The following is a 26,986-nucleotide window of genomic DNA, read 5'->3' on the forward strand; positions in this document are numbered from 1 at the left end:
CTAAACCATCGCCAGAGAAATCCTAGTAAACAACACAGAAATCATCGATAGATACAGCGATAGCAGGCGCCTCGACGTTTGCGAGGCACTACACATCAAGAAGTCAACACCAGCAATCAACAGCCAATTATTGCACAACTATATTCTACCCACCTCAAGACTCCGCTCCAATATAGAAGCATCAAGAAATATGGACCAATAGGCTTTCTACAAACACTTCTATTCAATATCCATTGTTTCGTGTTCTGTCTTGTGTTGATACTTTTAATACCCTATTAATATCCTCTAATGCCACATCATCCTTCCCACCTTACTCAAATGTAATGCCACATCACCCTTCCCACCTCACTCAAATGTAGATATAAAATCAGGGAAACGCAAGTTCTAATCAGTTGTGTATTTGTGAAGTCTTTGAAAATGTAATAAGTTTTACGAAACGCGCCCGTGTCGCGTCAGACTAGAAATAAAAATGAATTTTGGAGAAGTGATTTTTGATTTACCTCCAACAGTGAAGCATAATGTACGAAAGATTGAGAAAATTCGTGTTAGAATTATTAATCTTACTTTTTCGGTCATATTTAATAAAATATGTCTACAGGAAAGACTGCTACCAAAATATACTAATATATATATATATATATATATATGCAATTGACGATCACAAAACACTGATCATTTTATGCGGAAAATCCACAGAGAAATATGAAATGAGGTGAACGTTTCGGCTTTGTTAAAGCCTTTGTCAACACCAGACTGACAAAGGAGAAGGGAGAAGGGGGGAAGATATATAGGCCGACACCTGACCACCCCATCCCAAGGGTTGGTCAGGTGTAATTAACCAAAAACAGGTATAGCTTAGCTTAGAATGGTCAAAGAGGATTAAGCGGTCAGAGAATAAGGATGAAAGATTAAAGAAAAGCCTCATGAACACACAATATATGAATATACAATTATAATGAGACATTGTAAGCCTCTCTATCAGAGTTGTTTCTTAAACTGTTGTGCAATATTATAACTTAAAAATGGATCAAGTTTGTACATTCCAGTACTAACATTAAGAAGATTTGGACACTGACTGATTAGAGCAGACTCAATCAAATTCCGTTCCACGAAATCCCCACAATTGGTAATGCTTTTTGCCCCATTCCAGTTAATATTGTGATCGCATAAACTCGTATGTAGATACAATGCATACAATGTCAGTCTGGTGTTGACAAAGGCTTTAACAAAGCCGAAACGTTCACCTCATTTCATATTTCTCTGTGGATTTTCCGCATATATATATATATATATATATATATATATATATATATATATATATATATATATATATATATATATATATATATATATATATATATATATATATGTCGTACCTAGTAGCCAGAACGCACTTCTCAGCCTACTATGCAAGGCCCGATTTGCCTAATAAGCCAAGTTTTATTGAAATAATATATTTTCTATAATTTTTCTCTTACGAAATGATAAAGCTACCCATTTCATTAAGTATGAGGTCAATTTTTTTTATTGGAGTTAAAATTAACGTAGATATATGACCGAACCTAACCAACCCTACCTAACCTAACCTAACCTATCTCTATAGGTTAGGTTAGGTTAGGTAGCCGAAAAAGTTAGGTTAGGTTAGGTTAGGTAGGTTGGGTAGTCGAAAAACAACTAATTCATGAAAACTTGGATTATTAGGCAAATCGGGCCTTGCATAGTAGGCTGACAAGTGCGTTTTGGCTACTAGGTACGACATATATATATATATATAAACAACGCAGAGCGTCGATGCTGCGCGATGCCATTTTATATTTATTTGGTTTATAACGGGAAATAACATTTCTTTATGTGATTATCTTCCTACTTTGCTAAGACTCATCGAGAACAAGTTCCTAAAAGCTGAAGGTTTTCTAATAAGGGAGAACTATTAAAACACTTTGTGAAGAAAAGTCCAAAGTTCCTCAGGCATGAGTGGTGAGGAAATTTTTACTTGCGTTTAATTCAACTCATCATCAGAGGACAGTTGGCCCCCTCGAGCCTCGCTCATTTCCGCTTCCTCATATTCTTATTGTATTTTCTTCCTTTCTGCCTCTCTGCACCTCATCCATTTTATCCACCTCTCATAGACCCAACTCTTTCCCACTCCCAATGAGTCCTTAGACTCTTTTTTTTCTTCTTTTCGCCTTTCTCTGAAGTTTAAAACCTCATGAGTGTCTTCTGTCAGTCCCTCACTCTTCCCAACTAACATTTAGATAACAACAGAAATAAGCAGATTGTTCACAATAGCAGTAGTGGTCCTGACGTGAAAAGAAATTGTTTCATTCTCTCTCTCTCTCTCTCTCTCTCTCTCTCTCTCTCTCTCTCTCTCTCTCTCTCTCTCTCTCTCTCTCTCTCTCTCTCTCTCTCTCTCTCTCTCTCTGTCTCTCTCTCTCTCTCTCTCTCTCTCTCTCTCTCCCTCTCTCTCTCTGTCTCTCTGTCTCTCTCTCTCTCTGTCTCTCTCTCTCTGTCTCTCTCTCTCTCTCTCTCTCTCTCTCTCTCTCTCTCTCTCTCTCTCTCTCTCTCTCTCTCTCTCTCTCTCTCTCTCTCTCTCTCTCTCTCTCTCTCTCTCTCTCTCTCTCTCTCTCTCTCTCTCTCCCTAATGCCATGTCGAGTCTGTTGATACAGATGGACAAGTATGTTGCTTTCACTGCCTTTTCTTCTCTTACGTCATTCCATCATAATTTATCCTCCTGGTAAGAAAGTAGGTTTGGCCACTATGTGAACCATCGTACATACCCAAACGTAATAACCGATTTGAAAGAAGAATTATGCCTATTCACTTCGAAGAGTTCAAAGACAAAAAAGGTAAATATCAATGTTAAATATTCCTAGGCCTAGCATAGTACATGTATGTACTATATTAGGCCCCAGATAGCCCGTGTTAGGCTAAGACGGTTAGGTTAAGTTTTTTATTTTAACATCAATTCAACATTTGTGGTTTGTCTAAATGCAATAGTTCAGATTTTCACCTTCTAGTCGCCTTTCGCGTCAATATATGTTCGAGTGTTCTCATCAGTACTGTAAATATTACCTAAACAGGAGGATGGGTTGTTCCAATCACAAAGAATTAAGTATATTTCCTATTTTTTATCAGTCCTTTGATTCGTATTATGTCTGATATTCACATTTTCCCATTTTAAAGTGCATATTTTTTTTCTGTGTGCGTCTGTTGCTGTGTGTGCGTGTGTGTGTGTGTTTATATGTGCTGGTGTCTGCATATACGTGTGTATTCAACTAATTGTGCTTGTTGGGGTTAAGCTTCAGTTCTTTGAACGTACGTGTGTGTGTGTGTGTGTGTGTGTGTGTGTGTGTGTGTGTGTGTGTGTGTGTGTGTGTGTGTGTGTGTGTGTGTGTGTGTGTGTGTGTGTGTGTGTGTGTGTGTGTGTGTGTGTGTTTGCTTGTATTTGTCTGAGTATGTGTATTTGTGTACCCACCTAGTTGTATATACTGGGTCCTGCCCATGCGCTGCAATTTCGATCAGTGTTATTTCAATCCACTTAAACTCATATGTCTTTTCCTCTCATATATAAATAATCAATGTGTTTTTCGAACTGGCTTCGATGGGTTTCTTCAACGTGTCCCTTACACTCCTTGGTAATTCTTAGACTGTAAACGGATGTACAGACATATCTGTAAGTCTCTGTTACCAGTTTCTAGCTATGCTTTATCGTTCTTCTGTTGCACAAATCCGCAAGTATCTTGTATGGTGTTATTATGTCAACCTTATACATTCTTTTCTCCAATGCAGTGAGGTTTATTTTTCTCAATTTATGCTTTAGTCCAATGGTTTTGATAATGATCAGTTCCCGTTCAGATTGTGAATCCTCTTTTGAATGACATATGTCGTTACCATGTCTTCTTTGGCCTTTTCTACATTTATTGTTGTGAGGTCAAATTTCCTTACTCTTTTCTACTAATCTACTACTGTATTTTGCAATTGGTTTTATCTCCGGGGCTGCACAATCACTGATGAGTCTTCCTTAGGTTGCGTAAAATATGTTGTATGACTATTAACACTTTTACGATACATTGACATATACAATAAAACAAAAAAAGTAATTTACTTTATTTTCTTCCAGGATGAGAAGAATCAGATCCTTACAACGAACGTCTGGCTTAATTTTGTGAGTATATTTTAAACATCTTTGCCAAATATGAACTGTAATTTTTATTATACGATTTCCTCATATTATAGTTTCCCAAATTAAATGTTTAGAGTTAATGCGAAGAATACAAAACATTCTTATGTTCACCATAAGGTATAAAAACATGGAATCTCTCTCTCGACACATTAAGATGCTCAACCATAATTAAATCTTAATAAATCCCAAATCTGTGTTTATTTCTGCAAACTGGAAAGTTTCATCAAAACTCTTCTTCCTGATGAATACCATAATATCGCTGATAAAAATAATCAGAGCGAATCTCATGTTCGCCCAAATACTTCTATAAAAACGTATATAATTTGAAATTAAAATTCATGTTAGTGAGTACTCCAGCTATATCCAGTATTACTTCTGTTTTTTACATATTAGAAGAAATTTTAAATATTTTTTAATATAATATGTTGGTGCTATGAGCCCGTGGTTCACTAGCCTCAGCATCCCTGGCGGCTGTGAGAGAGTGGTTCACTAGCCTCAGCATCCCTGGCGGCTGTGAGAGAGTGGTTCACTACCCTCAGCATCCCTGGCGGCTGTGATAGAATGGTTCACTAGCCTCAGCATCCCTGACGACTGTGATAGTGATTCACATTCTCCAAAATCCCAAATTTTGGGGACATCCCCAAAATCCTCATGACCCAGCATCCTTGACAAGTGTAAGCAAAATCAAACAAGATCCTCGTTTAAAAAAATGCTAGAGTCTAGAGAACATAGCACGTAAGTGAAGCCATTGGTCAGTCAATCAAAATTTTCCTTCATGGTAGAAAGACATTTGTGCCAAAGTGAGCTGCTCTCATCCAAAATACTGTCATATAAGCAGCTCCTATTATACCTATTCAGAGACAATTTTTAAGACTGTGTAATGTCTTTAAATCCTGAGGTCCAGAAAACTCAAAATAAAAGACATTGTTGAAGCATTTTCAACATCTCCATCCTGTCCGGTATGAACCTCCAGTGAGGAACTTGAATGTTAATTGTGAATCTTCAATGTTGGCCTCTTATCAAGACCTGCAATGTTGAGGACCTGAGTTGAGAACACCGGTACATATGTCCGGTAAGGACCTCCTAGTGAATATGTCCGGTGAGGACCTCTAGTGAGGATTTCCTCTAAGAACTTCCTGTTTGATCCCATAAAGACCACCGGTTAGTACGTCCAGTAAGGATTTTTACGTCCGGGGTAAAAACAATTCGCAAGAGGTCAATTATATGTTAATAAGCAGAACATGCCTCCCAGGGAAGCTGAATAATTGAAGAGACTGAGGCAATATGAGACTTTAAAGACCAAATAGCATCTCTAGTTTTGAGATAAAGTTACCTGGCATTTTTTCAAAGGATTTCAAGCACAATGCACTTTAACAATATCCCAATTACCCGAATTTTTGGCTGTCGGGTTTGTGATACCATCCAGATTACTTTTCAACTCATGCGAACCACTGGTTATTATATGTATATATATATATATATATATATATATATATATATATATATATATATATATATATATATATATATATATATATATATATATATATATATATATATATATGTCGTACCTAGTAGCCAGAACTCACTTCTCAGCCTACTATTCAAGGCCCGATTTGCCTAATAAGCCAAGTTTTCCTGAATTAATATATTTACTATAATTTTTTTCTTATGAAATGATAAAGCAACCCTTTTCTCTATGTATGAGGTCAATTTTTTTTTATTGGAGTTAAAATTAACGTAGATATATGACCGAACCTAACCAACCCTACCTAACCTAACCTAACCTATATTTATAGGTAAGGTTAGGTTAGGTAGCCAAAAAAAGCTAGGTTAGGTTAGGTTAGGTAGGTTAGGTAGACGAAAAAACATTAATTCATGAAAACTTGGCTTATTAGGCAAATCGGGCCTTGAATAGTAGGCTGAGAAGTGCGTTCTGGCTATTAGGTACGACATATATATATATATATATATATATATATATATATATATATATATATATATATGATCTAAGAAATGATATTTGAATCTAAGTTTGTTCAAAAACAACACATGAAGCTGAGCAAAGTGTAATAAATCAGTGTTCCAGAGGTGCATAAAGCAGCCAAAACTGCATATTTATGTAATTGTCAGAGAATATGACAGTGTAGCCACAGAGGCGAAATATGCGTCAGGAAATCTGATTTCTTTAACATGTTACTCAACGACAGCTGCCCTACAAACCATTAGAAGGGTTCACGGCCCTTCCTTCCCTTCTCACCCCTTCATCTCACCCCTTCTCACCCCTCTCACCCCCCTCACGTCCATCTCATCTACCCCTCTTCTCTATACTCCTACTTCCATCTTCTCTCCTCTCCCCAAAAGGGCAAACGTATTATTATCTCTCATAGATTTAGATTGCTTAGTAAATTGTGTATATTTTTGCATAACCAAAATATTCAGACTATTAGCAAATAAAAGGAGTGAATAAATGATAAAATTAAATTGATTTTTGTGAATAAATTCATTGCCGGAAAGAACATTTAAATGTATTAGTTATAGCGCGCCAAATTGGAATTGATTATATTATTAAGTCCATTAGTTAAGTTCAACACAAGTAAAAAATTAGTACACATATAACCTACTTAACTTTATGTGTTGCTATTAACAACTAAGACGACAAGCAGATTGGCATTAAGATTAAATTTATGTTAAAACCTTTGCGGATGCATCAGCCATTGGGACATATTTTCTTGGCGTTTATAGAGCTCATTGTGTACATATACACCCAATTGTTGGCATTAATTTAACGACGTTAGCTTGTATAACAGATCTAGTCTCCAGGATAATTGTCAATTTGCATACTGAACACCTACGTGAATCCAGATACTCCCCATTACATCATATTCAGTTCCAGCTCCGCGAAACGTGAACTAGTCTGCTAGATGCTCATAAGTACTAAAGAATTTAATAAATGTCTTGGAAAAAAGGCTTAATATTTGGAAAAATAAATGGTTTTGTTCACTTTTTTCTCGCTATCCTTTCGATTTTTTTTAAGCTTCATCCTCTAAGGGACCTGACAGGTGAGTGGACAGCACTCGGGATTCGTAGTCCTGAGGTTCCGGGTTCGATCCCCGGTGGAGGCGGAAACAAATGTATAGGGTTTTTTTCACCCTGATGATCCTATTCACCTATCAGTAAATAGGTACCTGGGAGTTAAACAGCTGCTACGGGCTGCTTCCTATGGAAGTGGGTAATAAAACAGGAGACCTGGTAGAGGATCGGGCCGCAGGGACGCTAAGCCCCGAAATTGAATAACCTCAAGATAACCTCAAGATAACCCTCCTCACCCCTCTACTGCTTCTCCCACTTTCTCCCCTCTTCCCTTCTCTAGTTCCACCCTCCTTGTACTTTTCTTCTTTGCACCTATTTTCGTTTCCCGATCTCCCTGTCCACTTTTTGACCTTATTTCCTTCTCTTCTGTTTCTCTCTTCCGTTTCCATCCCTCTCTTCCATCTCACGTCCTACATCGCTTTCCCTCTATCTCTTCCTTCATTTTTCCCATTCCACCAGCTCTCCCTCCTTATCTCTCATTCCCCCATTCCTCCATGTACCTTTCCCATTACATCTTTCCTCCCACTCTCCATCCCATTCTTCAAGTACCCGCTTCTCTCTTCTCTTCCCCATCCTATCCCTTTGACTTCGTCCTTCTCTGTCTCTGTCTCTCTCTGTCTCTGTCTCTGTCTCTCTCTCTGTCTCTCTCTCTCTCTCTCTCTCTCTCTCTCTCTCTCTCTCTCTCTCTCTCTCTCTCTCTCTCTCTCTCTCTCTCTCTCTCTCTCTCTCTCTCTCTCTCTCTCTCTCTCTCTCGTCTTCCCCCTTTCTTCTTCAATATCATTCTAATTTTCCACTTCGCATATATCTGTTTCATCAACAAACAATCCACAAACTCTATGGTGAAAAACAATATAATCAAAGATTTTGGGTGTATAATCTGACCTCCAACCTCAATCAGACAAAGGTTGTTCTGAAACGAAGAGAATTGAATTAAACGAGTAGAAGGTCCAACGAAGCCTGTATTTATCAAGAAAACACTATATCCTTCAAGGTGTATAAGAATGCATAAACAACCAGTCTCCTCTAATGAGCACATAATTTCTGCAAACAACAAGATCACCACCAAAGATATCCTAACCAATAACTTCTAATTAATTGACAGTTACAACGACAATTGAAGTTTAGTCATAGATGAAGCACGACATATTAAACAGTCTGAACGTAATATTTATCAGCTATTTCACGCTCATATACAATTGACAATACACAATACAATGACCGAATAAATAACACATATAACACTCAGGCGACATATCATAAAATTGATGAGCTGCAGAAGGATTATTGCCTCATAGATCTTAATTCACCTCATCCTGATTGGTTATATACGCGGTTGCCACGGCTAATTTGTCCATTTACGAGCTATTCATGCCCTTGCCACCTCTAGTGTTGGCTTAATCTTCAACAACAGGGTAATTTGTGTTCACTTTTACCCTCCAGACGAAAATGTATATCTTCTCTATGCTTCATATGTTCTTTTTTACTTTTAAAAAAGTTTAGAAATTAACTTCAACTAGAGAAATTTAAAAATTAACTTCAACTAGAGAAATTTAAAAATTAACTTCAACTAGAGAAATTTAAAAATTAACTTCAACTAGAGAAATTTAAAAATTAACTTCAACTAGAGAAATTTAAAAATTAACTTCAACTAGAGAAATTTAAAAATTAACTTCAACTAGAGAAATTTAAAAATCAACTTCTCAAAATTCATTTACTGTTTTCTCACTTCAAGAGATGCGTTTCGTTGACTTTGTCAACATGTTCAAAGGCAGAGTAGAAGTGAATACTTTTTACCGAGAGCAACCTAATTATACAATACTTTCTACCTAGTTATATTACCAAGAGTGAGGTGAGAGTAAAGTGTCAAATAGGCCCACTGCATCTTAACTGGGTGACTGTTGATAATTTTTTTAATTTGTTTGATGTGAAACCGATGGCTTATCTCCTGTTGCCGTTTTATGTATCAATTACTTCGGTGTTTTATCGGAGTTGATTGACAACAACTTACTGACAGGGTTCTTTTGGTCTCGTTGTGAATTTACAACAACGAATTCATTGGTCATAGTGTTTTATGAATGGTTTCAATAAAACTTACAGAGTGACCCTTGAATGGCAAGACAGAAAAAAATACAACATAATGGCAGGGTCTTATTATTGCAGAAATAGAAGTAACACAACTTAATTACATTCCCTTGTATTGCAGGAATGGACAGACCACAACCTGATGTGGAATGAGTCGGACTACGGAGGTGTGGCTGATCTAAGAATTCCACCTAAATTCTTGTGGACGCCCGACGTCCTTATGTACAACAGGTGAGATATAGTTGGTGTGAGGGTGTGTGAGGGGGCGGAGATTGTAAGTTTCGAGGTTGTAAGATTGGAAGATGTGAGGGTGGTGGGTCTTGCTAATGGGATTTAAGGGGTGTGGCGAATGGCTGTTAAGGGTATGGGAAATTTTGGTCAAAGGCTCGACTGTGTTGCAAGTGGTGGTTAAGGGTTTGACGAGGAGCGGTCAAAGGTGTCGCAAGTAGTGATCTATATACGGTGGCGAGTACCGTGATCAAGAGCAGTGATCTGGATAGTACTAGCCAAGGGTGTGACACGAAACATTACAGGGTGTGGCAAGTAGAAGTCAAGATTTTCCCTCCAGCGTATTTAGACTATAAACCCCCAGTCTATCACCATATATAAATCAATAAATTTGTCCTTTTGTTTAGGAATCCATCGACTCAGCTATCTGCCATGTTATCTATCCAAGTGCTGGACAGCACTCTGTCATTCCAGCTAATGCACTTTGAGATTTGATGCAGTCCTTAATGCATTCTCCATCTCGCGTTGCAGACATTATGCATTCTCTTCCCCCATCCTTCCTCTTTTTGTCAGTATCCTTTTCAGAGTTTATTTAGGGAAATCTCGAGGAATTTTCAATCTTTGAGTATAACCTCAACATTAATTTAACATCTGTATAATATTAGTAATAATAATAGAAAATAAGCACAAATAATAAGAAGAACAAGAACAAGAATTAATGTTAATTTCATTATTATTATTATTAATATTATTATTATTATTATTATTAGTAGTAGTAGTAGTAGTATCAATATAATTATTATTACTTATAATTATAATTAATATTAATAATAAGAAAATCATCGGAACAAAGGTGGGATTAAGCAATCCTCTTGGTGAAGGCTACACGCACGCCACATCCCTGAGCCACACCCCTGAGCCACACCCCTCAGCCACACCCCTCAGCCACACCCCTCAGCCACACCCCTCAGCCACACCCCTGAGAAAGGCCACCCTGCAGAAGCTAGCCAACCTTTGTCACTAGTGTGTCTTCTACGAACCCTTTGGGCCCCCTCACTTGTTGTCACAACCAATCTTTACCCAACAGCCCCGCAAAGTACCTCAAAGTTATGAAAGTGTTTATTAATTATCTGTTTATCAAGGAAGATGCTACTGTCTGGGATGTCATGCTTCATGAAATATCACTGTTGTGAGAGAGGTTTGTCTAGGTAACAATATGTTTCTTACGACCCCTGAAGTCAGATCTAAGAGCAGCTAGTAGCCCTACAGTAGCCCAACAGTAGGTAAACAGTAGCCCAACTTCGGAACGATCCGAATTATAGGATCCGTGGTCTGACGCCTATAATATCGTAGTCACCCCTCAACCAACAACAACAAAACCTGTCGAAAAGTATCTATAGTGCTCTTCAAGCACTTCAAATATTTTTTTCGAATATTATATATAATACTTTCAATGATAAATCTAACAATGTTTCACGAGGGGCGAGAGGAGTCACAAGATTTTCCAAAATTTCTGTGGTTACGTTGGCAATAGAATGTCACACTTTTCATTTAGGCTAAGGTTCAGTTACGTTTATTGAGGCAATAAGAGAGAGACATCACCTAAGGATACAGTAGATTTGGCTAGTTCTACCCTCCAACACCTTTCATGACATTATCTCTATTCTTGAATATTGATATGGGTAATGTTTTCTTCAACTACACAAAAACGAAGTATTGCTTTTCCATCTAGCTTGACATGATGCTTGTTAGGCTAACTGGGGTCCCTAAAGCTAACGATTGACCATCTCAAGGATATGAGTAATATCATAAGACTAACTATCAATTATGTATTTAGTGCTTGACGTAGCACCCTAACATAGGGTGTTAGGAAGCCACACACTACACGCCTTGAAAATCGATCTCCAGACCATTTTATTCCACTAAACAGCAAAATAACTAGGACGAAAAATTTGAGAAAACAAGCTCTGAGGAGAGAAATTGCCCTTTCTGAAGAAACTTGCGGAATCACATGAGTCAAAGTGTTTAATTAAAAATAAATGTTTGAAGTCTACAGACGTTCTTCATCAAATTTAATTAAAAACACAATCGTCTCCTCTCTCTCGCGCGCACGCAAATCTCCTAGGGTACCCATTTGGGTCTAGGAGCTTGATAATTCCCTCTGGGGAGAGAGAGGCAGTCAGCTCATTAAGATAAGCCGGATCTTGTCCCACACCAAATTTCAGATTTCATTCCAGTCCCTATATGTCGGCGACAGATATTGAAAAAAGTAAAAAAATTACGAAAAACAGTTCTGAAATTGTTTCACGGATTTGGCCTTTTAATTGATTTTCTTATTATGTTGCATTAATATGTCAGTCACCAGTCATGCTCCAATATATATATATATATATATATATATATATATATATATATATATATATATATATATATATATATATATATATATATATATATATATTCACCTTATCCTCGGGTTCATGTCACGCAGCAAGCCTCTTTGTAATCGACAGTTACAGCCACGCTCCGGTGCCAGGTCAGTCCACTACGGGCTCACTATTGCCCGTGGTACTTCGAACTTTTTGTTCGGAGTAGCTGCATCTTAAACAACAACAAAAACTCTTTGTAATCATTTCTTCTCTGCCTCTGACGATGTTCCTAAGAGTTTACGAAACGCAAATCTTAGCGTCTGGCTAAATAAGTCTGTACAAATGATCTTTGGAGACTTCATTTCTTTCAACTTCCTTCTCAAGTGAAGGAAGATGCATAGAAAATAGAGACGAGTCATACTAAAATCATTGATCTCATCTTTTCGGCCCCAATTCAATAATAGAATGCCTCACACTCTTCTCTCAAGAATATATATATAAACACACTTGCCTCAGTCATATAAATAAAACAATATATATTAGATTGTTAGCTCGTCACGAACACATAAAAGTACAATATATTAGCCATTACCATTTCCGATAACCGGATAAGGTTTAATTGAAAAAAGAGTTAATTGGAATAAAATTGGGCCGATATATATAAACAGCATAATTCCCTTTTAAATTAACTTTCATTTGGTATTTCAGTGTTCAAGTACACACACACACGCTCGCGCACACACACACACGCACACACACACACACACACACACACACACACACACACACACACACACACACACACACACACACACACACACACACACACACACACACACACACACACACACACACATATACACACGGTTGAGAGGCGGGACCAAAGAGCCAGAGCTCAACCCCCGCAAACACAACTAGGTGAGTACACACATATCTCCATCTTCCTCGTCTCCTACATCACTCTAACCAAACGATTGCCCTCAGAATGGAAATCCGTCATCTGAACACCAGTTTTGAAAGTCAACTTCTGAATTCACTCAATTTTGATCTAATGTTATACTCTACGGACTGTGGGCGGCATATTTCATATATACTGCCTTAGAGATAAGGGTTGTAGAGGCCCGATCTCTCATCAAGAATGCCATGGGGGCCAACATCGACCCGACCCTATCTGTGATTCTCCCTATAAAATCCCCCTTAATCTTGCATAGTTCAATTAGGTTACACCCAAGCCGCTGGTCTAAAATACGGTCAGACAAACATCCCAAAAAGCTGATATTCACTCCAAAAGAGTCATATATATATATATATATATATATATATATATATATATATATATATATATATATATATATATATATATATATATATATATATATATATATATATATATATATATATATATATATATATATATATATATATATATATATATATATATATATATATATATAAATATTTAAGAACAGCTGCAGGGAAACTGGTGAGATTTAAAAAAAATATTGTTAAAGTCAATATAACTCAGAACAGATGATAGGGAGCTTGAAACATCAAATATCCATTAGGCAAGAGAGTCAGAACTTGGAAGCATATGCTCACCAACTTCAAACTATTCGGATGAAGGGGTTTCAAATATGTATGAAGACTAAGTGAAAGAGCCCAAGGAGGATAAATTAAATCTTTTTGTCTTCCTAACTGCTATAATATAAGAACATAAACACTGAGCATCTTTCACCAGGAAGATGCAACTTAGTCGGCCAAAACAGAAAAGGGTAGAGGAGTTTCTGGGGATTGAACAAAATAACTTGCATTTACTTATTATCTGAGAACGACTCGATTATGAGGAAAGAATGAAGGTGAACTGTGTCAGTTCCTTCCAGTAGAAATTTTGTTTATCATGGGAAATCAGAACTTGAAGACTTAGTCCTTAGGCAACATTGAGTGTCTGGGGCAAAGTTAATGTTAGCTTAGTATGGCAATGGAATGTGTCAAGTTCAATACCGGAAAGCACGTATCATACACAAATTAATCTAAAGAGGCCAAATTTAACTTTCCAATTCATAATTAAATTAAATATAAAGTAACCAAGTATAAATATATAACCAGGGGTCGTATACCCCTACCAAGTTTCCATGGTAATCCGGGAGGATTTAATTTATGTCCCCTTCCTTTTATGACTAGTTTCTAATCGTCGGTTGTCCAATGTACTAAATCCTAACCTTTTCTCCTCTGGTATCTAGTGTCTACTACAAATGCTTCTCCCTAATATACACAAATATACAAATATTCCCAACATTAAAACTGAAGCAGCTGTCTGACTCTCTGGTACCTATATATTGTTGATGAATTGTCTCGTCCTGGAATCGAACCCGGGCTGGTAGGAATACAATCGCCAACGAGGTGTGTGTGTGTGTGTGTGTTCACTTAGTTGTATTCACCTAGTTTTGCTTCCTGGGGTTGAGCTCTGCTCTTTCGGCCCACCTCTCAACTGGTAATCAATCAACTGTTGCTTACTACTAACTAATTGTTTTTTCTCTCTCTCACACACACACACACACACACACACACACACACACACACACACACACACACACACACACACACACACACACACACACACACACATCACACACACAGATTAATTCAAGGTGAGTACACACACACACACACACAGGAAGCAGCCGGTAACAGCTTATGTGTGTGTGTGTGTGTGTGTGTGTGTGTGTGTGTGTGTGTGTGTGTGTGTGTGTGTGTGTGTGTGTGTGTGTGTGTGTGTGTGTGTGTGTGTGCTCACCTAGTTGTGCGTGTGTTTTTTATTGTGTTTTCCAGTTCATGCTTCGGTCTTTGTACTCATCTAATTGTAATAACATAGCTGTGCTTTCGGGGTTGTGCTTCAGCTCTTTAGTCCCAACTCTCGACTGCCAATCAACTGGTGCTGCTCATTTGAGTACTAATTAGTTTCCACCTATGTCCCTTTGTTCGTGTTCCCCCACGCTAAATAGTTTGCCTTTGTCCTTCCTGTTATTGTGTGTGTGTTTGTACGTGTGTCAATATCTTACCTACTCGGACGACTACTGACTATTTACTACTTTTTAGTAGTAAATATTTAGGAATTACTACTCAGGTAAATGGGCGCAGCTCGTCTACTTGTAAGTCGTCATTTGAAAGAGGTTCCAAGTCAATTCTTTGCTCCATTTCCCATGGTGATTCTTTTCTTAGTGTTCTCCTTAATGTACTAAACATTCGCAATTTTCATAGAATAACAATTTTAACATTTGTTAAAGTTTCTCTCACACGCCGCTCGGGCGTCCGCGTGTCCTTGTGAGACGACCAAACTGGGTACAATTCCCTTGCCTTGTCCGCGTCAAAGACCTCATCTCTAAGACAGCCTTTGATCTCACTTCCAAAGACAGGTTTGGAATTCATGAAAATTTATCTTAAGAGCTACCAACCAGTTCCCTCTTGCCGATGGAAACTTTGAACCATCACTAATGTTCTGGAGAAATGGAATTGAGGCAGCAAGGTTAGCAAGAAAGGAGTTTGTTGAGAGATTGAGTGCTCTTTTTGTAATATATTTTTTGGAGAGGAAGTAGCATACCTGCAACGATCCGCCAATTTCTCTTGCATTTTGTTCTTCAGATCAAAGCGTTTTGTTTATTTTCCAGTTATTTGCCCACATATTTTTTTTCTTAAATTTTTATGGCACATTTTTTTATGGTCCTGCTTTTTGCCCACATATTTTTTTTCTTAAATTTTTATGGCACAAATGTTAATCTAGAGACTGTGTTTAATTATTTACCTCTAATTTCTTTGAGCTATTGATTCCAGTTTCAAGAGTTAGCTGAAGATTTGCAATGGTTTACAAATATATTTAAAAAATGGTCTACAAGCGCAGATCGAGGCAGCATAAACGATCTTGACCAAGGTCCTGCTTTGGAAATAATATACGCATTCGATACGTATATAAATATACGTATCTATGCGTATTTATACGTATATATATACGTATCGTATCAGAACAAAAATGATATAATACCAGGAAACAATTACACAGTAGTGAAAATTTTAATGACAACAAAAGGCATAACAAAACGACAATTATGATACAGGGAATGAATGAGATTGGATCACAAACGATAAGTTTTCAAAGAGATTGAAATTTAGATATATTTAAACCGAAGCAGTGAGGCAGTGACAGTACCTTTGGTGCAGCGGTGATGGTCGTGCACTCGGAACCCTGGAGGGGGGAAGATCAACATTACAGAACTCTCCACAGGAGTCCCACGCAAGAATCTACCTAGGAGTTTTCTGTATAAATATCCTCTATTGTGGAGATGTGCGGCTGACATGGCTCTCTAGCAGCTCTCTACTGGACCCTCTCTCTCTCTCTCGGATCTCTGTATACTGCTCATTGCAGAGCTCTATGTGCAGCTCACTCCTGGGGCTTTATCATGAGCACACCCCTTTGGGGATATTTGGCGTCGCTGATTCCTGGGGCTCTGTTTGTGGCTCACACAAGGATTTCTATGCACTGCTCACACGTAGTGCTCTATCCGTGGCTTACTTGTTGAGCTTTTTTCTGGCTCACCTCTTGGGACTCTGTGAGTGACATTTCCCTTGAGCTCTCTACCTGTGGTAAGGGACGAAATGAATTTACAGATTCAGGCAGGCTATATATTAAAGAGATTCAGATCGCACGTGGAACGAACCTAATCTGAACCATAGTGAAAGTTAAAGAGATTATAGCTTTCTTGGAGCTAAAAAAAAAAATCCTAAAGTTTTCAGAACATAACACTTTTTCAGACAAAAGAAGGCTAAAAGGAGCACAAAGGGATGTCGACGACATAAAGAGAATGATTTGATTTTATATGTAGTCTCGCCAGTAAGTCTTTCATGGAACCTAACAGAGAGATAGAGATACATATGGCCTATCCTGGGGAGAGGGGGAGGGGTTAATTGGTTATGGTCGGGGATGGGAGCATTGGACGTGAAGATGGAGGAATGGTAATTGAGGTTAAGGCCGGGTTGTGGTAAGGGAGGTCAGGTTGTGGTAATTAAAGGGAGAGTGTAGTAAGGGAGAGTGAGACCAAAATAAGTGTGTTGTGGTAAAGATGGTCTAGGTACAGTGAGGAACGTCCATAAAGGGATTAAAGGGTATGAAATATACGCCCCTTAAATAAGAAATTTTTTTAAGAGCATAGCAACAGATCATATCTTTAGTTTTCCATGATATCTTTGAAGTGTTGCCTATTAATGCTTGTTTGACAACAATATTGCATGGGTTAGCTATATATATACTAGGATTTGGATTTTTAAGAAAGGATTAATTCGGTACAATTAAACAAAATGAGAATAGTTTACAATCTTGTCGTTTTAACGTTTCTGTCCGTTCAACTTCTGACGTGAGTGTCGATAGTTGCGGATATTGTGTGTGTACAACTACGGTATTGACTTTATTTCAGCTCTGCGATGAATTTGGCTGTCAGTCCTGTCGGCTTATTCTCACAACCCAACTAACCCGCTGAATCAAACAGGGAATCAAATTTGATTTTTTAAAGTAGGAATTGAAAAAATAAGTTGGTATCTTTACCATAAGGCACAGATAACAGGATATCTAACATGAAGGTGAAAGATAGTCACTCTCTTTTGTCTGTCTGTCTCTCTTTCTCTCTCTCTCTCTCTCTCTCTCTCTCTCTCTCTCTCTCTCTCTCTCTCTCTCTCTCTCTCTCTCTCTCTCTCTCTTTCTCTCTCCCCCTCTCCCTTTCTCTCTCTCTCTCTCTCTCTCTCTCTCTCTCTCTCTCTCTCTCTCTCTCTCTCTCTCTCTCTCTCTCTCTCTCTCTCTCTCTCTCTCTCTCTCTCTCTCTCTCTCTCTCTTTCTCTGTCTCTCTCTCTCTCTCTCTCTCTCTCTCTCTTTCTCTGTCTCTCTCTCTGTCTCTCTCTCTCTGTCTCTCTCTCTGTCTCTCTCTCTCTCTCTCTCTCTCTCTCTCTTTGTTCCACTCTCCCACAGGCCTAGATGTGTGGTGTCTGGGATTAGGAGGCATGATTGATTTTGACGCAGGGGACAGCTAGATTATTCAACATTGAGAGTTCTTGGTGCTGCTGAGGAGCGCATATACATATCTACTACAGCCCAAGTATAATGAATTGAATCTCATTTTATCCGCTGGTTTCCTGACTGCATAGAAGTTTACGATATCATAAAATATAGCAAAATAATAAAACTAATAGTGGAGATACTGGTCATTAGCGATTTTGATACCCAAATTAATATGGCTTAAGTCTATCCCGACCAGCCTATGCTGTGCATGTACGTTATAGCAATTAATGTGAAAATTTGGTTACTGAAACCCCAAGTATCTGGCATCAAACCTCGAACAAATAGACAGAAAAACTCCTGGATATATATATATATATATATATATATATATATATATATATATATATATATATATATATATATATATATATATATATATATATATATATATATATATATATATATATATATATATATATATATATATATATGCCATCTATATATCTTCTAGTTCAGTTATGGTCTTGTGAAAAATGGTAGTACATTCGTAAATGTTAGCTGGATATTGATGCCAGAATGAGAGTCCCTGATGTTAAATGTTCTGGCAATGTCTAAATATCTGTCTTCGCTTTGTTTAGAATGTATGACGTTACTGGTCAAGATATACCTGAAGATTGTCCCATTGTGTCTAGAAATGAAGGGTGTCATACTTCAGACTGTATATTGCAATCGCTGGGAATTGTGAGGTTGGCATATTAAGGCATAGACAGCATTTTTGTCTCTTCCAATATGTTTCGTTATTTGACAATGCAGTTCCTTACAGTCGTCTGGAAGAACTTTTGTTCCTGCAGTAAATAGTGAGGTATATTCTGTTCGGACATGTTACTGGCACTTTTTTCATCTTTGTTTCCCCTGGAATCAGTAATTCGTCTTACGAGTTATCAATGTACTTGTACGTTTTTTTAAGACGTTGAACCGGTTTTGTAGAGTTAACTTTGATCAGTGACAGTATAGTGGTTCATCTTTCTTTTGATGTCTTATATCACATATCCATAAAGTTTTTTGCTAGTCGCCCGAATCGGCCTCAATCCACTGAGTTTATCTCCATTATGTTCCAAAAAGAATGAAATAGTACTATTGGCGTGAGGAACAATACACCTCACTTGTATTAATCACGGAATCACAAGCAGCATTAAGTTAAAATCCATTGTTAGTTTCGTCTGTGTGGACTGAAGCTGGAATCTGGTGAGTATTCCCAAACTAAAATAATGCTTCTGATTGAACTTCCAGCTTCTTGTTAAACACGGAACTAAATTAGAGCATCTAAAAATGTTCTCAATTTTTTAACCTGTTCCAAGCATAGGAAAGCTTATAAAATAAAATTTCTGATTGTCTTGATTGATGTTATAGGCAGCCTTCTTGATTCATTTTCGAAAATCTTAATACAAGTATTTTATAGAATTTTATAAAAAAAATAATCTGTTTCGTGTTTTTTGGAGAAAAACAAACATTTCCATTAGGTTTTGTGACTCTGACGGAATTGCATTTTTTATAGCTGAAAGTTAAGCATATGAAACAGCTTTCGATGCATTTATCGATTTACTCTATATGCAAGCAAAATTATCTAGGGAGAAAAGTTATATTACCAAGTATGCAACCTTACTTTTCTTGCTTGCTTATTTGGTTGTTAGCCATTTTTTTATGAGAAGTGTAGGTTGGGTGCTTCTCATAGATTTCATTCGTGCACTGATATTATAATTTTTTTCAGCAGAGAGAAATGTTTCAGGAAGTTGGCAACGCATGAATAGACTTTCATTAACTTCATTCCTCATACTGTGACATTTGAATCGAAACATTTGTGCTCTGTTGCTCAGTGACAACTATTCTATTCGTAAATTAATGGCTTGAAACAATTCATATATTTAGAAATAATTGTTATGATGGAATTTCTAGTTGAATTATATAGTTCTTCTAAGCACTTGCCACAACTATCGAACTAAAGTAAAACGATTTATCAGAATAATGCGCATATTTAAATATTGCATGCCAATAGTGAACTGAAATAAATATTTTGATTACAAAGGAGAACCATTTATTTTTCCATTGCCAAGTGAAGCCAGTCATCTCATATTTATCATTTTACTTAAAGTTGTTTCCAATTTAATGTCACTGGCAATAAAAAAAATTTTGCTATCACTTCGACCGCCATGAAAATAGTCTACGGGTTTTGCAACCCACGGTTCACTTACCGATTTTATGAAGTCACGTTTTATTCCATAATTGCCATTTCTAACTAGTTTTCCTAGTGTGGGTAGTAAATTTTAGTCTCTAAATAGACAGATAATTGTTCCTCCTAAAATCGCTTCTAACTATGACTTTCTCAATATAATAAATCATTATGTCACTCGGCTCTCCAACTTTATTGTAAGTATAAAGCTAAATACCAAAAATTTTCCTATTACTTGATCGCATTTGAACAAAAATAGCTTAAATAGTTATGGATTATCCTCAACATTTAAATAAAGAATATCCTAGCAGTATTAAAGGCTCTCATCGTACTAAAAGCTTTTTCCAAGCGTGATAGTTCCTCCTTTTACACCGACTTTGTTTGATGTTCGGCTTAGGCCTTGTCGTTAGGCAGGAGGGTTAACCCTTAGGCCGGAAGGTTACATTTGTCACTACAACAGATCACTTACCATCCAACAACTATACCTAAACCTTGATCATAGTTCAGGACAAACGTAAACTCACAGTGTATATGCACCGAGAAGCAGAGTACACCTCTCCGTCTTCGTCACTTTACTAAATTAAATTGGTGAAGTACTAATGACAAGACAGAAGAACAGTTGCGCTTTGTAGCTGCTGATTACATACTACTCGTTCAGCCAGGAGCGAGGAGTTTCACCTGATGAATTTTGTAATCAGTATCTGTAACTTGAAGAGGGAGTCGAAGGTGAGAACGAGTGTGCATAACTCAACACGAGCGCCTCAAACGCTATGATGTGTGAATCTTGATGGCAATAAGGCGTAATTTGACGACTAGTAATTTAAAACATAATGACAAGTTATCATGAAGACCAGACCACACACTAGAAGGTGAAGAGACGACGACGTTTCGGTCCGTCCTGGACCATTCTCAAGTCGATTGTCAACTTAATCACAATTGACTTGAGAATGGTCCAGGACGAACCGAAAAGTCGTCGTCCCTTAACCTTCTAGTGTGTGGTCTGGTCAAGATATTTAGCCACGTTATTGTGACTCATCGCCTGCAAGTTATCATAAAGATTACCGTTTGGAAATCAACTAGAGTATATGAACTTGAAGCAGAGAGTACACTCGACATTTTTAATAATTACAAAGAAAAATATATCAGAAAATGGACGGCAAAATTTTCATTTAAAAAGGAGTTAGTAATTATCAGCCCCAGCATGAACTGAATACGGAATGGAAATGTAATCATTTGCCTGTCAAATTTATCGTTTTGTTTCTAAATCTAAAACTGTGAGAAAACGAAATATTAAACAGCCCATTTTACAATTGAAAGCCTGTAAAAAGGCGTGCACGAAGAATAAGATCAGTGGAGAGATGAAAACAAAAGAATGATGAGACGTGGAAGTGGTGGATGTGTCACTGCGGAAGCACAACAAAAGTGATTTGAAAGACACCAGAACAGATGATGAACTCATTACAACTGGTGCAAGAACACAGTAGAAGAAGTACGGAGAGTATAGAGCACTGTTGAAGCTGTACAGGAGAACGCATAACAAATATACAGAAGAAAATTTAAGCAGTAACATATAACTGAACAATGTTAATCAAAATTTATGTTAATAAAGCAATAATCAGAGCAGATTACAAATAACTATTGATATTAATTTAAAAAATATAGATATTTGACTAATGAATAAAAACAATAACAATGATGAATTGAATAAAGAACAATTGAACGCTGGTGATGGATGACAAGGAGGAATTCTAATGATAAATTCTTCTCTGTAAATTATGGACATTAAAACGAAGACTGAATGTAGCCTAACTCTTTTTAACTGAAAAGGGTATTATACTTCAGAAATTAAAATTTTCCAAGAATGAAGGCGAAAAAGTAACGGAGCACTGATAACACAGTGAAAGAGAAAAATAAAAGAATAGAGATATTTATTTTAAAGAACAGTAATATATGTTTGAAAGACACGGGAAATTAAATGATATTATGATGTGGTTAATAGTGAAAAGCCTTGAATATCCACGAAAAGAATTTAGAGAAAAAGAGTGAGGCGTGGTAGACTGCTGAAGGCGAACATTGGCAATAGGAATTAAATATATAACTTTCAATAATAATATTAATGGGAAGTGGCACAAATTGGAATAAAACAAATCATACATTTATATCAATAGGAGAAATGTACAATGTTCAGCCTGCGAATGTGTACTCCACACTGAGCTGGAGACCGTTTTATTTTATTTCTTAATATTTTAAGCTACTTCCCAACGAGCGAAATTGAAATTAAGAGGTGCTAGGGACCGCTTTCCTCTTCACAAACTTATTGATCCAAGCTTATTTATTACAGAAACTGGTGAGTTTGTGTGTGGTAGTTTGCCCTGAATAGTTTGTGAGGAAATTGCAGATCATTCAAGTGATCACAGCTCTCAGTTGTATTGTGGAATAGAGAGATTTTTCACCCATCTCATTGTTCATCATCTCATAACTAATAAAAATTTATCTCTCTCTCTCTCTCCCCTTCTCTGTTTACCAGTGCGGATGAGGGTTTCTCCAGCACGTACCCGACGAACGTGGTGGTAGCCAGCTCGGGTCTTTGTACCCACATCCCACCTGGTATCTTCTTCTCCACTTGTCGCATCGACATTACCTGGTACCCCTTCGATGACCAGAAGTGCAACATGAAGTTCGGCTCCTGGACCTACGACTCCGCCAAGGTCTGTGTCTACATTGTGTTTTCTGACCTCCATGTACGTGTATGTGAATATATAGACAGCAAATACCTAAAAAATAGCTGTGAATGCACGAGATGAAATAGATGGCTTAGGTAATAAATACATATTAAACATGGGAATATGTAAAGGAAAGGGACCACAAAATGGCAATTTATCAGAAGAACGTATTAAAAATAAATAAATGTATATGTGAAATTAAACAGTCAACCTAACCATTTAATACATGCAAAGATTTTTTTCTTCAATTCCTTGGCTATAGTGAGATCTGTTAGCCACACGTTTTTAAAGAACCATTTAATATTAAGGTAAAGGGTGACATAATAGTAGGAGAATAATAATTCAATAGCTCACTAAAGACACACGACCTGCCTAGAATCTGCATAAAATCCATCAGACTCCCAATATTCAAACAGACAGATGCAAATCCCAAAGGAAATTCACGCAGCCTTCATGAATGGTAAATATATAGCACAATTTATCTGTCGCATCTACGGATATTCCACATAATTATTATACATTTAGGTTTCCAAACCCGACCTGCAGTCTGAGAGCACATGTTTACATTTTGTTCCATAATACTTGCCATGCATTCTATTGAGCCATGACACACGTAGGTTGGAATTAGCAGGGGGTTGATATGCACCGTGCCTGACCCAGTGAGCTTCTGCACCATCTCCAAAACATAACCGTATATGCAACACATTTCAAATTTTAATATTCATCAGTATAGTTCTGCAGGGAAGGTACATCCGATGGAAACGTGACGGGATGTTTCTACTCGTGATGGATATACACATATATATTTTTTTTCATAAATGAGTGCTGGGTATTTTTGTTTGATTCGTAATTTGCCACAAATCAATTGACAGCAAAGACTTACCAAGTAATCTGTCACATATCCTTCCTTCCTCTTACTGTTATGATTTCTTTTCGCATTTCCTTTCAAAGAGACTTTCTCATCCATGGCTTAATAGGACGTAAGAATCACAATCATCGTTTTTTACATGCACTTTGTCTTCCACACATACGATTTTTTTTCAAAAGAAAAATAAGAAGTTTGAGCTCTTACTTCCAAAAGGTGAATATACGCCAATAAAAAAAATAAATCAGAGGAACGTCAACGATAAGCTAAAATTATTCACTAATTATTCAGCTCAACTACACACATTTCGCTGGAAAATCGCTACAGACACTAACAATCAATCACTAATTTCATTACTCATCTCCACAGATTTCTGGAGAATGGCAGCAACAATCACCATAAACACCCTAATCTGTTCAGTAAGCCACAAACGTATGTGTTAGGAATTAGTGCTATTTCCATCATTTGCTTTATACAAAATATCCCACACATTCCAGACGAGTGATTACGATATGCTACGTTATCTATTTATTTAATTTTTTTCTGCAACGTATACACAAATTGCAGGTAAATGGTTGATGTACATAGCATTCCAATCTTATCACATATATCAAGAAATATGTAATAGATTTATTAGAGAAAAAATACATTAGTTAGAGGGAAGGGGTCCAAGAACTAGTAGCTCGATTCAGCAGGAAAAAATAGTAAGCATAAACACAAACTCACAAACACGGACTCACGTACTTAAGCACGTACACGAACAATATTAATACACAATAATAATTAGATGAATACTTGAGAAACAGATAAGCCATAAATGTGTCAGATTTTTTATTTTTTTATTTTCAGTAAGAGTAGCAGATAAATTAAATGAATCAAACTAACAGGCTCTAGATGACAATTCTTTTCAACATATCTGAATCTGAGTTGTAAATCTCTCTTTCCTCTAGCACAAATAGCTGAGTACACACACATACATTTCAAATATTCACACAGAAATACAAACATACTCTCAGAACACCTCCCCCCACAAATATCCTCTACACTCAGAGAAAAACACACACACTAATACACACCCACACACACACATACACACATGTCGCCAGCTCTCCAATCAACTGATCGTGACAGCGTCATAACGAGAGGATGTCAGTCGTTCCCCCGCCCCAATGATCACATTCCTGCACAACACTCTGATGTCGGCAAACTAATTTGCAAGCGTATAAAAAATATATATATAAAAAATCACTGAAAATATTGGGAAATCGATTGGCGCAACATTCATTACCTGTGTTTTACAGAAGCCTGCCTGATCGTTGCTTCTACATTTTTTTTTTAGAGAAAAGGAAACAGGGGCAATGCAAGAATGCTTATTAAATTGAGTTTCGATGAGGGAAAATAGGTTGGTGGTAAGGGGATAAAAATTAATTATTAAAGTTCAAATCCTCAGCATTACAGTTGGAATCGATTTCATAATAATTTATATAGTTTATTGGAGAAACTGTGAAGGTGATCGGGACGATGTTGTCATAGATTCAATGACATGAGAGAGATTATAATTTAAGTAATTTAAGTTTGGAAATAATTCCGGGAGATTTGTTGGTCTAATCTTATACATAAAGTCTGCAGAAATTTTACAGTCAAGATTCTTCAATGGTGTCTCGAGCGATATTTCAGTTTAGACCTGAAGATAGTGCAAGAAGAAATATTATTACAATCTAGCACAGGAGACAGTGTCATTGTAAACATTACTCTTTAAACTTGGAAAGAGTACCATTGGGGATGATGTTCAATTTTACTGATGATCTCTAATTTAGGGTATTATTCGTTTTTCAGATATTTCATACACGCATTAGTCTTTTATACACAAATGTAATTAAATAATAATGTTATATATATATATAAATGACATCATGTAGCAGATGCAACAATCAGTTTCATATATAGTTAATGAGAAAAGCATGTCATAGTTACATCCTTTTGACTCTCATGGTAATTAAACTGTTAACAGCGTGCTTCTAAAAACACGATGTTTTGTTTTATTTTAATCAAAGAGTTATAATTTCATATAAACATATAATGTAATACAAATTTACATGTTAACTTCAAACGGATATTTAAATAAAAATTCTGAGGTATATATATATATATATATATATATATATATATATATATATATATATATATATATATATATATATATATATATATATATATATATATAGATATATATAGATATAAATATATATATATATATATATATATATATATATATATATATATATATATATATATATATATATATATATATATATATATATATAGGTTCATTCTCAAGTGAGGAGACAGTTGTTGTTGTTGTTGTTGTTTTAGATTCAACTACTCGGAACAAAAAGTTGCAAGTAGGACGTGCAATGGAGAATGGAGAGCACGTAGTGGACTTACCTGACCCAGGAGCGGAGACAAAAGAGTATTTGTAATGCTAGGAGGTCAGGTACATACATATAGGTAAAGGATGAGGAGTCAAGGTAAGAGGAATAGGTCAAAGATTACAAAGATTACAAAGACTACAAAGATTATTTATGTGTAGTGAGCATGAGGTTTTGGGCAGAGATGTCATCGTTGGCATCCTCGCGTTCCGCTGCCGCTCTCACACTCATGATGGGTAGAGTGAACAGGTGCGTAATTTGGGTATTTAAGGTGGGTTGATCGACGTTATGTGAATTTCCCCCCAAATTCATGTCAAGACTTTGCAATCTTCTTATATCTTGGATTTTGTCAGTTTTATTTTTTATTCAGCATTTCTCTTGTTATGGTGATGTCACAGGATTCTCTCATGTGTTTTTTAGAAACACCTGATTGATGATGACAGGTCAGACTCCTCGTGAGCTTGGTCGACGTCATACCTATGTACTTAGATTGAAAGTTACACACTTCATATGTGTATATCAAACAAATTAAAATAGAAGTTGGTTCGGTTGCATATATGGTATTTTATATTGGAGAGAAATTGAGAGGACACTTATCCCAGCCGGTTTTTAGAAGTTCTTGGTTTCTGATATCCTGAGAAAGTTTCCGAGAACTTTCACAGCCACCGGAGAAATTATAAATATTGCTACAATTTCGACACATGTCTCTTCCATTAATATTGACTAATTTATTTTTTTGCTGTAGGATA

The 26,986-nt window shown here is 36.7% G+C and overlaps 1 protein-coding gene across 1 annotated transcript in view; it reads left to right on the plus strand.

Moving 5' to 3' along the window:
- LOC123767143 (neuronal acetylcholine receptor subunit alpha-7) overlaps positions 1–26,986 on the plus strand; it is a 139,813-nt gene that overhangs the window by 38,099 nt on the left and 74,728 nt on the right. The window contains exons 4-6 of the mRNA XM_069304984.1: positions 4,122–4,166; positions 9,481–9,590; positions 22,748–22,928. Of these exons, the coding sequence (XP_069161085.1) occupies positions 4,122–4,166; positions 9,481–9,590; positions 22,748–22,928 (336 nt within the window). The remainder of the gene's footprint in view (positions 1–4,121; positions 4,167–9,480; positions 9,591–22,747; positions 22,929–26,986) is intronic.

This window comes from Procambarus clarkii, chromosome 53 (genome assembly GCF_040958095.1).
Source record: "Procambarus clarkii isolate CNS0578487 chromosome 53, FALCON_Pclarkii_2.0, whole genome shotgun sequence".
Taxonomy (NCBI): Eukaryota; Metazoa; Arthropoda; class Malacostraca; order Decapoda; family Cambaridae; genus Procambarus; species Procambarus clarkii.